Source organism: Dermacentor silvarum, chromosome 4 (genome assembly GCF_013339745.2).
Source record: "Dermacentor silvarum isolate Dsil-2018 chromosome 4, BIME_Dsil_1.4, whole genome shotgun sequence".
Lineage (NCBI taxonomy): Eukaryota > Metazoa > Arthropoda > Arachnida > Ixodida > Ixodidae > Dermacentor > Dermacentor silvarum.
In genome coordinates this window covers 76,789,430-76,803,821 of record NC_051157.2, presented here as the reverse complement: position 1 = coordinate 76,803,821, position 14,392 = coordinate 76,789,430, and the positions used below count along the sequence as shown (strand labels likewise).

General features: G+C 44.2%; 1 protein-coding gene across 1 annotated transcript in view; it reads right to left on the bottom strand.

The window, feature by feature from the left end:
* LOC119450273 (arf-GAP with Rho-GAP domain, ANK repeat and PH domain-containing protein 1-like) overlaps positions 1–14,392 on the bottom strand; it is a 33,670-nt gene that overhangs the window by 9,708 nt on the left and 9,570 nt on the right. The window contains 8 exon segments of the mRNA XM_049665761.1: positions 749–820; positions 2,076–2,153; positions 2,979–3,041; positions 3,043–3,169; positions 6,227–6,332; positions 9,099–9,233; positions 10,983–11,060; positions 11,208–11,459. Coding sequence (XP_049521718.1) covers positions 749–820; positions 2,076–2,153; positions 2,979–3,041; positions 3,043–3,169; positions 6,227–6,332; positions 9,099–9,233; positions 10,983–11,060; positions 11,208–11,459 — 911 coding nt within the window.

Sequence of the window (14,392 nt, the reverse complement as noted above, 5' to 3'; positions counted from 1 at the left end):
GCCAATGCAGTTGTTGCAGCCGCGGCAATAAACAAAGATAAAAATGCAAGGCGGGCGCATCATTGGTGCCGCGCATGCTCAGATGTGGCCTATTTCAAACTGTAGATGTCGCTCGTGCAGTCTCGAGCGCGATGTTCCGTTGTTCTAGACATGAGTATTGACCTCTGTACATGTCTTACTCTTTAAAACTGTGAGAGAACCAAACAAAGTTTTGTGGTGCAGTACCCCATTTTTTAGTCAGAGTGGCAAACGCATCTTAGTCTGCTTGTGCATCATAATGAACAAGTTCATGAAATTATTTATGCAAGAATTTTTTGTTTTACTGTTAGGAATAATACATAAAATCATGAAGTTGTTCAACCCGGTAGAGAAATTATGCAGTGTGTTAAGTTCATCCAATACTTACATTCACAATACATATAATGTTTGCATTTGCAATGTTTCTTCCTAAACATTGCATTCACAATGTTGAGAGAGAAAGTGTATAACAAAATGTATTTGAGAAAACAGCTGGAAGCTGATTGCTCAGGAATCAGAGGGCACAACAATATCCTGCAATCTGTAATCAATGTTTAGTAGGTGCAGATTTTTAGAGCCAGCCCATACAATTTCTCATTATCTCAAATGCAGCTTATGGTTATCTAAAGATCTAAAATTTCGATTAAGATGTGCTCATATAAATTTTGCATGTGTCAAAGTTAAAGCACATTTTTAAATGTGTAAACGTGCAGCCACATATACTACTTACCTTGACATTGATGCAGTGACCCCAATCTTTGCTGTAGACGTACACACCGACTAGAATGTCACCAGCTGGTCTCTGAATGATATTGAAGTGAAACAGAGGTGGCAATGCCCAAAATTATTTTGTAGCAATTTTTGGAGCACGTGATACCTTATTCCTGAGTGCACTGAAGCAGACAAATTCTGATTATGGAGCAGTCTGTAGCATGCAGATTTTAATTTAGAACATTATTATGATTAATTGGGGCCAGCAGTCACAAAACCTTGTATTTTGCAGCATTAAAGAAATTCTGAAAAGTATCTTGAAGGCATTTGTTATATTTTTCTACTAAGTGCTGGTGATGTAACTAGAGGTGCTCTCCAATCAAATATTCAAAGAAGCTACTCCGGCGGAGGCTGCATATGGCGTGGCTGAGCGGGCCCCAATCTTGAAAGCAATCTGCGATGGGAGCAGACTGCGCTGAGTGCTAATAGCTTCGTGAGTTCTGTGTTCTCACCGCTTAGTTCACGTTGAAGAGAGAGGCAGCATGAAGGTCAATTTGCTCACTGCTGCTGCTGCATTTCCGCACTCCACTATTGTGACAGCGAGTGTGTGCGGTCATCAAGTGAGATGAGTTCATGTTAGTTTGAGAACGCGTGACACCATGCTTGTTAATTTAGTTAGTAAGCGAATGTTTACAAGTGTAAACGGCCAATAAAACTACTATCCTTACTTCGTGTAGCTGTCTACTAATTTGCTATCGCAATCAATGCTTCATCTTGCGGGCGAAAGTGCGACTTTTTTTATTGCGGCGATTGTGCTATGCAGCACTGCAATTACTGCGATATCAGGATTCGCAATCACCGCGATTGCTACTATTGCGGGGCTGTGCACTGTAATCAACAGCAACTGGCATGGCACCAGCGCAAGTAACAGAAGGCAGTGCGCAGGCACTTGTGCACTTGTTTCTGCAGAAACGGCGCCAGCACCGTGACTCTTCTCGATCAACAGGGAGGCACGGATAAGCCCCGGACCTGACTTGCTGGCTTGGGCGGCAAATGAGGTTTTGGCAGCTTTGGACCCAAAGCTGCCAAAGCCTTACCTGCTCCCAAAACTGTTGTGTTTTGGCACAATTTTGGTCATTTTTAGGCACAATTTTGGCAACTGTGACACAATTTCGGTCATTTTTCCGCATTCAGTGCAATTTGGTGCAGCTATTTGAGCGAGTACCAGAACCATTGGCGCAGGATTCCCACCCCTGGTGAAATAACGAGTACCATGCAAGTTCTGAAAGTATGATGACCCAGAACACCAATAAAAAAAAAAAAAGGGAACATGACTTTACAAATACCTGAGCAATTTTTGCTTCCCTAAGGAGATCCATGGCTGCCTGAATTCGTTTCTCCTTTTCCATCTCGGCAGCATCCACCTGGCAAGTAAAGGCAGGCTCTACACTGATGAAATGTTTCATTTCGAATACACAGCGTGGCCTGCCTTCTGAATAAGCTACAGGCTCACTACAGGAAAGGCCTAAAGATACAGTTAACTGTGACCACTTCAAACTCCTAGAAATTGCAGTTTCCCTTTTCTTTATTATTATTATCTTAAGTTCAGCAATTATTGCTCAACTTCAGATGCAGAAAGTAGCAAATATATCTTTGTGAATTCATGACATACTTCCCACACTACATTAAGATATGTGCATGGATGTAGCTACAAGCATTTATTCGAGCCGAAATGCAAATACATATGTGTTTGCACATAGACGCTGAAATGAAAGCAAAGGGCAACATTGCCAAAGTTTTAAAATACATTATGGGGTTAAACATCCTTAAACTGCACAATGGGTTATGAGGGACGGTGTAATGTAAGGCTGCGAATTAATTTCGACTACCTGGCGATATTCTACGTGCACCTAAGCCTAAATGCGTAGTGTTGTTGCATATCGCACCCACCAATATTTGGCCGCAGAAGCCGAACATCCAACCTGTGACCAGTAGCAGAACACTATAGCCAAGTCACTGCGGCAGGTTGGCCAAAGCTTTCACTTTGCATGACATGACATTTAGATTGATGCATCGGTGCAATAATTCGCCTGACTGGTACTCAGTGTCTTCTGCAGGATATGAAAGATGTGAAGCCAGATAGGCACGAATATGCCCCGATAAAAAAAAAAAAAAAAAAAAAAAAAAAAACGTTTTAGCTTTGTTCACAAGATGGGACGCTGTCAAAGATTGATGAAATGTAACTGTACCTCGAAGAACCAGGAATAACCAGAAATGAGGTCAGCAACAACATCCATGGAGGCATTGTTCTCCTCAAAGCTGGAGCTGGTTGGTGACTCGGTTTCGAGGTCTCCGACCATCTTGTAAAGCACCGACGGTCCAAACACAGGGTGCCAGGTTGAGCACAGGCATGAAATTCTTGTCACTGTGATCGCTGATGCTGTAAATGACAAGTTCATAGAACAGCTTATAGCAAGCTAACCAGAAAAGCCACTAGCAAGTGGAAAGGACACCCAAAGTACCTGAGAAAGATGCAAAACATCAAGACAGAAGTCTAAGCTGGTGTTAAATGCACAAAAAAGGGGGGCACAGTAATGTATGTTCAGCTTTAGCTGACGCACAGCCTGCAATGTTCAAATGAACGAAGCTGGGCTAGTTGATTCAAGGTTAATATTTTACAAATAACAAGAATAAATGTAGACAGCATGGGTGCTGACTAATCAACTCGTAGTTAGTTCATTTAATTAGAATAAAATGTATGTCGCAAGTACACAAGCTGCAGGCATGATAAGATAAATGATAAGTGGATGTTGAAATCAAGTGTCTGTAAATAAACTACAAGTCGGTAGTCAATGTCTGTGTCATCCATCTTGATTCTTAAATGTTGTTGTGCACTTGTGAAGCTTTTATAATGCCAAACAATTCTAATGCACCAACTAGACCAGAACAGTCATTAAAAGAGGTTCTAGTAAAGCACTACAAAGATGAACATCAATGTCATTATTATTACAGCACAAATACCATTTACACTGTTAACAAGGTGCTGAACTGCTCAAAACAACAGCTTTGACACTATGCATCTGATTAGCACTGATGCAAAAATTACTCACTAAAAATGTTCACATGGTTCTATTTTCAATGACTGCCCTGCTCTAGGCATATCATGTAGTCAGTGTCTTTCCCATGATCGGTCCCCAAGTTCAGGCGCGTACACACTAAGGGAAAAACGTGCGCAGTGCGCCGGTGGCGACAAAACGCGCGCCGTGCAAGCAGCCGCACGGCAGCTTTTTTTCGGCCACAGGTGGGATCGGTTTTGGACCAATTTTTTGTGGTTTGCCGCGGATGAAGGAGACCAATGAGAGTGGCCGCTTCCGTGACGTGCACGCGGGGAAAAATTTCATGCGGACCCACCCGACCGCTTGTTTTGTACTCGCGTTCGGTATCAGCCAGAAACTAGTTTCGCACTATCGTTTGCATGCATCAGCTCCCGGACGGAGCTGACGTATAGTTCGAGATGGGGGGAGGAGTCTATGGTGGCATGTGACTGCTGTAGCGGTGCGCCGCCGGTTGGTGTGGCTGCCCTGCTGCAGCCGCGTTTGATCGCTGGTGGCGGGCCGCGCGCATTTTGCCACTAGTATGTATGCAGCATTGGTGTCCTGTTGGGTGACCGCAACAGGACACCAATGGCTTACAACATGTAGTGTGGTACCATATTAGTGCACACCGTGGGGTCAGCAAATGATCAGCAGTGTTTCAGAGGTGGTAGAGAAGCTGGGAGAGACTTGCGTTTCCCTTTGGATACTCATGGAGGCCCAAGAAGTTGTCTTGGGAAAAGCGGAGCTTTCCAGAAAACTCAGTTCTGATATCCTTACACCAAGCACTGGCCAAGCACTTCAACCTTCTTTAACAGTCACACGTGTTCACACGCACACACACACACACACACACACACACACACACACACACACACACACACACACACACACACACACACACACACACACCACACACACACACACGTACAGGCTAAAGAAAAGCGTAGAGTCCAATCATCAGTGAAAAATATAACCCTGCTCTTTGACCAAACTTCGTTGGTAAGACCACAGGCATACAAGACAAATATTGATAAAATATTTTCCAATTCCTCTACTCCAGGAAAGTTTCAAAGAGCTGCAGATTGCTATTCACCCCTTTCAAGACTTCCTCTCGATTCATTACTCGTAGTACATTAGAAGCTCAACCACTCAGCCACAGCAGTGTAACCAGGACATTACACTTTTCAGGACTGTCCCTAGTTTCCTCGTAATGTTTTTCTTTTCTTTCTTAGCAGGGATTTCTCACATGGGCTTATAAAATTTCACGGGTGTTCTGATGCGCCAACATACCCCATTGAATACGCCCATACTCCTATCCAATTACATGCTGTCACAACCGTTCTCATCCCCATCTTTATTTCTCCTGATGTGAAACTCGATGCTCCATGTTGATGCACATGTCTGGTTTTCCTTTGCTTTAGATTTATTCTTATTTCGTTTCCTTTTTTTCAACAACACTCTGTTCAATGTGGCTTCCATTGGTGAGCTGGCACAGATTGTTCACGACATTTAAACATGACATAGCTGTTTTCGACATGCAAATGTCATTGTCAGGCCACTCAAAGGACAGGGCACATTTTAAACTGTCACAGAAAATAACACGCCACCTTTGAAGCACAAATAAACGCTCTGTGCTTGTGTGTGGAGATATAAAGTGTGGCACAGATATTTCTGGTGGCATGATCTAATGAGTGGGAAGGGACAGTATTCTTAGTTGTTCAGTTTCAGGGCTACAATCACCTTTACAAGATTTTGCATGACAAGACTAGATTTCGCTTTACAAGACTAGTGCTGGACGTGTTGGTATCTATAGGTGATGGCATTCCTGGCCATCTGTGAAGACAGTGTGTTCTTGGCCCTGTACCATGAATCATGTTGTTTGTAGGCGGCGGCAATGTGTCCTGTGTTATTCACATGAAATCTTGTGAAAGTGATCGTAACCCCAGAAGTGAACAGCTGAGAATGCCTCCCCAGGTTTAGCTGACATACGCACAGGCAAACTTAAAGCTGACTGGACTCGAGACCATTCTCTGAGTCAAAGATACTTGGACCGTGGCTACACCCGTCACTGGCACGAAAAGCAATTCGTGTGCACCACTTGAAGTGCGACGTTTTAAGAGACAGCTTATAGTGTCCCTGTGCATCATCCCACGTGTACTCAGTACTCTCTCTCCCTATTCTCCTCTTTCTATTCCCCCTTTCCCTTACCCCCTGTGTAGGGCAGCAAACCAGACGCTTGTCCGGTTGACCTCCCTGCCTTTCCTATCCTTGCTCTCTCTCTCTCACAGGCGTATGTGGCACGTTACAGACACTTTTAAGACATTACAAGACACTTTTAAAGAAGCTCTGTGGCAACTGGACGTTTCCATTTGCACTGGCTGTACAGTACGATTTGAACTGACCTCTTGAGGTGGCTGGTTAACTTCTTCAGCAACAAGTAGTTCACTGTTGGGAGCTCATTCAACAGGTTCTTCACCATCTTCTTCCTTTCTGCTGGATTTTGGCACTCTGAAGATGAGACAGAAAATGTTAGATGAAATCACCATTTGGCAGTCAATGGAAATTTATAAGCTAACCATATGTAGTTATCATAGATAACACATCCAGTTATGTTTAAGGATTGATGTTGCCTCAAAATTTCAACCTACTTTTTTGTGCTTGGAATATAATATAAATTCACAGTAACCAGAGAGCACAATATTGAGCACAATCGATTCGGTAACTACAGCCCGCAATGCAAGTGCGAGATCGCTCACGTTCCAACACAGTCGTGCTTCGTGGTTTGATTAGCTGCGCCAACAGAGTCCGACAGTGTTTGCCTTTCTAGACATATGCGCAGCACAGGGTCCATAGCGTCACACTTCGCAGGAGCACGTGCCGGCACAGCAGGAACAGCGGCTAGCTGAGAAGCACACAGTCGCAGTAAAGGCCGGTCCATGTTACCGGCACGGCAACTCGCCGCATGCCATTCGACGACAGTTTTGTTCGCAAACGGCCAGATTTCCTTGCCGTAGAGAGGATGGCACCGGGATCAATTTGTGCGGCAGCCGTACAGCGAAGTGACCAATCAGCGACTCAGGATTGGACACTCTGGCGCCGCCGGCAGCCTCACTGCTGTTGATCACTCGACGGCGCCAATATTGTCGCTACTAGGTCACTTCAAAGCTAAAGCTAATGGCGCTTCGGAATGAATCACCGACACTCACAAGCCGCAATATTTTCTTACCGTTGTTGTCGCTCTTCGCGATAATTGTACACAAAGAAGAAAATAGTACGCTGATATTAGCGGCGCCATCGGCTGCGATGCGAGCACAGTCGAGCCGCTCGGTTGTCTGCCGTCGGTAGCAGTGCACTGCAGCTGAGCTCGACAAGTATCGGTGCTCTCGTTCATGGTTAAAGTTTGACAGTGGATATCGTTTTTCATAAAATGTACAATTTACGCATCACATTATCTAGTGGAAGTTATTTTGTTTGGAACAGAAGCTGTAGCCGATGTTTGCGTCACCGGTAGCGGAGTTGCGCAGCTTCGCGGTCATCGACTGGCCCGTCGCTCGTACGGCGAGCGGTGCGCTAGCCAAACTGCCATCTACTTCGGACACCTCTGGCGGGGCAGACATTCTACGGGTTCTACGGCACTGTAGGCCGGTTCGCCGTTGGTATATTTGCCGCTAGCGTGGATGTGCCTTAACCGGACATGGACAGTGTTTTGAGAAGTGCGTTGGCGAAGACGTAAGTCACGTGACATTTGGAGGAGCACTCGGCGAGGAGGAGACCAGCCGACGAACAGCGCATAGCGAAGGAAAGAGCAAAACGAGTGAGGGCCGTGTTTTGATCATCAAACGCGTGTAACTCCGCTATTACGGCACCATTTCGAAAAATTCTTGCGGCTACGTGTTTGTTGCAGACTCATGCACAACTGCAACATCACAACTATATTTCGACTTCTGGGCGGTTTAGGGGCGCTTTAAAGTCATCAAATAAAGAATGTATTAACGTGCCTGCAGATTTTTTATGTCAATTTCAGTGAAATATTTTTGTTTCCTTGGTGGAACATGCCATGTCTGCACTGGAACGTTCTTTTTATGCACGGCAAAATATAAGCTATTTGAGTTGATATCTGAAGCCAGGCTGCTAAATATTTGTGCTATTTTGAAACCTCAATATTTTAATGACGCAATAATTATTTTTGGCATAACAACAAGCAAGCACCACCAGCACCCTGAAAAGGGAGACTGCGCCCACCTGCCTGAAGAAGTAAACGACAAGGAAAAGGGAAAAATAACACATGTCACATCACGTCCCATCCTGCAAGAGAACCCTGCAGACCAATTTTTATGTCTGTAAATAAGAAATTCCAGAACAGCCCTGTAGGCCTTGCAGTGACGAGAGGCCTGGCTATTTGAGAGCAAGAAACTAGACAATGAGAATTACACATGCGACATTCTGAATAATGAGCACATAAAATATTCGTGCTTATGGCTCTTCACAACTTTGCATGGTCTATGGCAGTTGTGGATGGATGTGCATTTTTTTAAAGGGGCCCTGAATCACTTTTTGAACATAGTAAGAAAATGTTGCCGATCTGTCAATGAGGCTACTGTGAACATGTGAGCCAAATATTATTGCACTACATGCAGCAGGGAATTTTCAATCTCGCATCAAAAGCAGCGAGAAATTGCTTGCTCGCGCTGCCGCAATGTCATCATGCAACGTCATCACATGCAGGTGAATCCACAACAGCTATTGGCTGATTTAGTGATCACGTGGACATTCTCAGTTATACAATTATTACTCATTTGAGTTAAATAAATGAAAAATATATATGTCTGTGATCTCAAAGAGACAGAAAAACAATTTCATCTTTGCACTGCCAGTCTAAACACAACAGCTGCACGTTGCAATGTCTCCTGAAGATTACCTAAGAGATGAAAAGCATAGCGTAGATACCGCGGCCACCACAGGAGCCACCATGAGCTTTCCTGTTCTCAAGCTTTGGGCGGGGCCAGTGGAGCATTGCTCCCTCGCTGCTCCTTGCCATCTCCCCTGTGTAGCTTCCAGCCCGCTAGTAGAAATGAAACGAGAAAGAACACTGCTGATCGGTCCAATAGCTACGTCTAATGTTGCTTGTGCTTGAAAGATGTGAAAATTTTTGTGGCAGGAGAGTCTTGAGGCGACATAATTTAATAGTGATGTCCTTCTATGATTGGTTAGAAAAGCGTTTCAGGGCCCCTTTAAGGGTGTGAGAAGATCCACAAGACAAGGGAGAAAACGTACTGCTTGACTGAATCCAGTTATTGAACAAACAGCTTGTCAGGAGGCAGTCCTTGAAGCTCCTCAAGTAACGCTTCAAGGCATTGGAAACATCGTGTGGTGAGTACTCCTCAGTTGTCAGGTGCAGCTCCCAAGGATCTGAATATGAACAAAACAATGATCACAGATAAATGATGAAAGCTGGATGCAACAGATGTCCCCAATTTTTCTTAGATAGCTTCAGCACACCCACCCCCAAAAAACCGTACCAATGTTCCATTATAGACATGTTTGCTATGTAATGAAGCCAGAAATGGAGAGGTACAAGAGTAATGAGCCTTGAATTTTGACAAAACTGATTACAGCGACAACCTTCTGTAAAATTTTTTTCATCTCTTCATTCGGGAGTAAGCACTGTTGTACAAGTGGGGTGGGCTGTGCTACATGAAGCTTTGCAGTAGAGTAGCTGTCTGGGTCAGTTGGTACACACTGAATAGTAAAAACCACTCAAAAGATGAAGGACAGAGAAGAGACGTGGCACACACGACGACTGGCACACACACGTGAACGTGGCACACACGACGTCATGTGTGCCTCGTCTCTTCTCTGTCCTTCGTCTTTTGACTGGTTTTTACTATTCAGTACATGAAGCTGTTGTAATCAAAATTTCAAAGAATACCCCAAACGCACACAAAAAGTGTTGCACGACTAGTCGCACGATACTTTTACGTGTTGTGCGGGCTCTTTCTTCAATGCTTGGAAAAAAACTTTTATGTAACGCTTATTGAGCAACAGAAAGATGGATCGGGAATTTTTTATAATGGCCTACAATTTTCTGATTGACTATTTTGCTCCGATTACAATATTTGAGAAGTTAATTAGTTAACAATAACTAAATATAGTCCGACTTGCTCCAAGCGATGCCAAACAACATTCCCTTGGCTCTATCCAGTTACATGGCACTCGCATATTTTTAATTATTGGCAGAAGTTATGTGGGATGCCCTGTACACACACACACACACACACACACACACACACACACACACACACACACACACGCATACGCATGCACGCACGTACACACACACACACAAACAAACATATAGTGCAAGAGACGGAGGTCTGCTTCGAACCACAGTCAGTTGCACTTCGCTCCACGTAGAGGCAAGACGTATGTCGAGTGAGCTCCTGAATATCACTTTGCAATGTGGTGAACGTGGTTTAAATAATGGCTCCGGGACCTCAAAGAGGTGCGACGTAACGTTAACGCGTTTCTGCTAGCATTTACAACTAAATTGCCACTCATTATTTTTCTGCTTTTCTCTTCTATACTCGGCCAAATACGAAACTGTCAAAAGTGAAAGCTATGCTGATTCAGTATCTGTTCTGAGAAACCAAAAGTATTGTCAAACGCTGCCGAAACACTTGTCGTAGTAACACACGTGCTGAAGCTGCGCCCTCATACCTTTCCCTTCATTGCCATAGAAAGTTTTCCACAAGTATAAGCAGGAGGAAGTCATGAGTGAGCAATTAAATAAAGAAGCAATACTGGCAGCTGTACACTGCCTATGATGTGTGGGTGTTGAAACCTTTGCTAATCTCCCTGAGACGGTGATAGTGACAAGAACTTTTATTGGTCCTAAGAAACTGTGGCCAGTTTCCCCATAGAGTTTTGAAATCTTTATGACATTAGCCACTTCTGCCCCAGTTTTTGAGGAATTCCTGGAATGCATCTATATTTAAGAACCTTTAAATCCCTTGAATACGTTTATCCGTGACCAAGTGCGTTTTCAAGGATGTGTACAAAGCCAGCATCCCAGTAAATTAAAATAATCCAAGCACATTATACCAAAAGGCTGCAAAACATATGTAGTCTCCACATAGGTATGCTCCATGAACAACTTACTTTGCAACATGTGTTCCACTAGTTTCTTGATCTTGGCACTTGAACCAGCGAGCCGGTAGATACCAGTCAGCAGGGTGCCTGCAGAGTAGACAAGATAACGTTTGGTCACACTCCACCAACCAGAATTTGCAGCAGACAAACGTTGTCTGGTGATAACCGATCTGCCATGGACAGCACCAGCACTTTAATGTAAGATTCCAAGCAATAAACGAAACCTTCCCCTACCATGCGTGCTGATGAAATTGATGCAGCGGTCTACAGCCACAGGGATGCCTTCTTGGGTGATGTATTGCTCAGACAGGGGTGCATCTAGAGGCGTCTGCCACGCTGCAGTGACAGATGCGAGCCACGACTCTGTATGCTTCGGGTGGTCCGCCTGAAGGTAAAGTACCCTTCCAGGGATCCTCACTTGGAACGAAGGACCTCGCTCCTGAGCCCCTCCATAGGTCAAGTAGGTCTGATCAGCAGTGACCTTGCCTGAAAAACATTATAAAAAAAAACACAAAACATAAAGCACTTATTTCCCTGGATTATTCTCTGCCACCCTTTTAAAGACTATCCTTGCCATCCTTCTAAAATTGAGATTCTTAGATATTGAAATTAACAGGAGTGCTTAACATGCTTGGACACTTTCTGGGACTTAAGACCACAGTCAAAAGGAAAAGCGGTTTGAATTAGTAAATTCTGAATCGACGGAACTAAACTGTACTATCGATTCTAAATAACACTATAGAAACGAAATACAGTATAGACCACTTATAACGTAACCGCTTATAGTGCAGGACCGGATATAATACGGTCTTTTCAGACTCCCGTTAATTTTCCCATAGCACTCTATGTATATGCGTATCACTTATAGCGCAGTTGCGGGACACCAAATACCGGTTACAGTGCGGCTGCCTGGAAGTTTGGCAGTCAACCTAGATGGCAAACACTCCCCTCAAACCCCAAATACCGTATTTACTTGAATCTAACGCGCACTTTTTTCCCGATAAAACAGGTCCAAAAATTGCGTGCGTGTTAGAATCGAGTACGACCCTAAATACGCGTTACCATATAGCCGTGGGCATTTCAAAATGGCCACCTCGCACGCACGTCGAGCCTAGCTACCGTAGCTTCCTCCATGTGCTGCAGTACACGTGCTTAGGCAATAGTCTACCGTATGTCTTCACGTTCTCTGCGTCTGCTCTATCAGCATGAAGTACCGAGTTCATCATGATGCCGCATTTAAAGGAAAGTGATCATGTGTGCGGAGACTGGACGGAAATCGGGCCGCATCATAGGCGTTCGGAGAATCCGAAACTTGTGTTCGGGACTGTCGGGACTGGCGCAAACAGAAGGAGAGGATTTTCGCCGGCAAAGCAATATGCAGAACGGTTTCAGCGGACTGAAGCAGGACGTAATCTGCGACGATTCACTTCGGCAATACAATCGCCTTGGCCCTATCTTGAAAGCAATCTGCGACGGGGAAAGTCCGCCGTGTTTTCGTCGCTTATAGGTCGTGTTGAAGCGAGAGGCATGATAGCACGAAGGTCAATTCGCTCGCCGCGCTTCGTCACTCGAGCGTTTTGACAGTTCGTTTCAGCGGTCAACAAGCGAGATTTGTTCATGTTTGCTTGTGCGCATGTGACACCGTGCTTGTCAATTTATTTAGTAAGCGAATACGGAACCTAGAGCACGGTGACAGCGACGGCAGAAATGCGCCTGGAGTGTCCATTATCGCAATAAAATAGTTGTTTTGGTTATAGTGCGGTACTACTGATAGTGCAGATATTCGCGACTCCAGCGACTTACGTTATAAGCGGTATACACTGTATCAGAAATGACATATGGTGTGAAAAATGGAGTTTGTGACACCAAAAAGAGGTTATATGTTTTTGTTTTGCAATGAAGGTATCACTGGGCTGGAAGAAAATTCAAACAAGAAGAAATAGACACCTTTAATATTCGTTTTAAAGTTTTGATTAACAGCGCAAAGACACCAGAAGGGACAGAACAGAACAGAGTGTTCAGCACTCTGTTCTCCTTTCTGTTTCTTCTGGTGTCCTTGCACTGTTAATCAAAACTTTAAAGGATGTTTTACCAACAAGCCCAATCTTACATCCTTTTTAATATGTGCGTACCTGAGAGGGTGATGTGGCATTATAGTGGAGCAGGCATCTAAACATGCCAGCCACAAAGAACATATTCAGTATTTCACAATAAATCATGCTAGAATCATGCACATGGCAAACACTGATAAGCCAATATGGATTCCAGTTAAAGTCTTTTCAGATATAAAGATGGCCTTATTGATCACTGATTACCAAGCTTCAACAGCACACAGATTCACAGATGAGAAAAGAAACAGCTGTGAGCCTCGACTTTCAACAATGGTCATTTTGTAAGACAGGACATGTTTTTGTGCAAATGCAATCACATGATCTTCATAAGCACCCACTGATTATGAGGCAGGTGCACATTCGCATCATTCACGACACAATGTAAATGCAAGATTGCCAATCATGATCACAACTAGTAACATCGAATTTCTGTATCACCCAAAACCCAACCTTAGAGGCTTTGATTCTTCCTTCATCAGTGCAACTGACAGAATGCTCACACATTACTCTTTGTTTGATGGTGACACGGTGAAAACGTGATACTTGGTCAGTTGTCTCACAACTGCAGTGAATTATGAATGTCATGTATATGTGCTTATTTGTAGTCAGCTGCCTCATGCGAAGGCCATGGAATCGTGTTCTTACAGAAGTGTGTCACATATTCCTGAAACAAAGGCTATTGAAAGTCAATGCTTGTCTGTTCCTTTCCTAGTTGGCATACTATCCCATTTGTAGAAAGAGAGGCGTTCTAGTCTTTCCCCATCCACACTTGATTCCGGCACAATAGTACATGGCTCTACATACCACGGACAAGGTTACCACCGTGGTGGCTCAGTGGCGATGCCATCTTTCTGTTCAGGTTGAGGTCAGAGATTCAACTTCCAGCCACATTCTAACGGGGGTGGAGCGCAAAAACACTCGTGTACTGAGCTTTTGGCACACCTTAAAGTACACCCGGTGGCAGAAATGAATCGGGAGCCCTTCACTACGGCGCAACTCATAGACAGGGCAAATCAGTTCTGCGAAAACCCGCACGATGGAAGAAGGTTCATGAACAGAAAAAACTGTCATCCAAATGGGAATAGCTGAAGCTACAAAGGAAAGCTAGTCTTCTGGTTAATCAAGACAGTAAAGCGACCGCTGTGGGAAGGCAGGTGTAAGTACTGGGTTCGATCCTTGCAGCCTCGTGCTACACTCGGGTAGAGAACAATTTTTTCCCTTCCATACCCTCATACACCACAGTGGAGCCCCTTTGGCACATTAAACCCCACAACTTAATTTAATTTAAAGGTTTCAAGTGATGTCAAG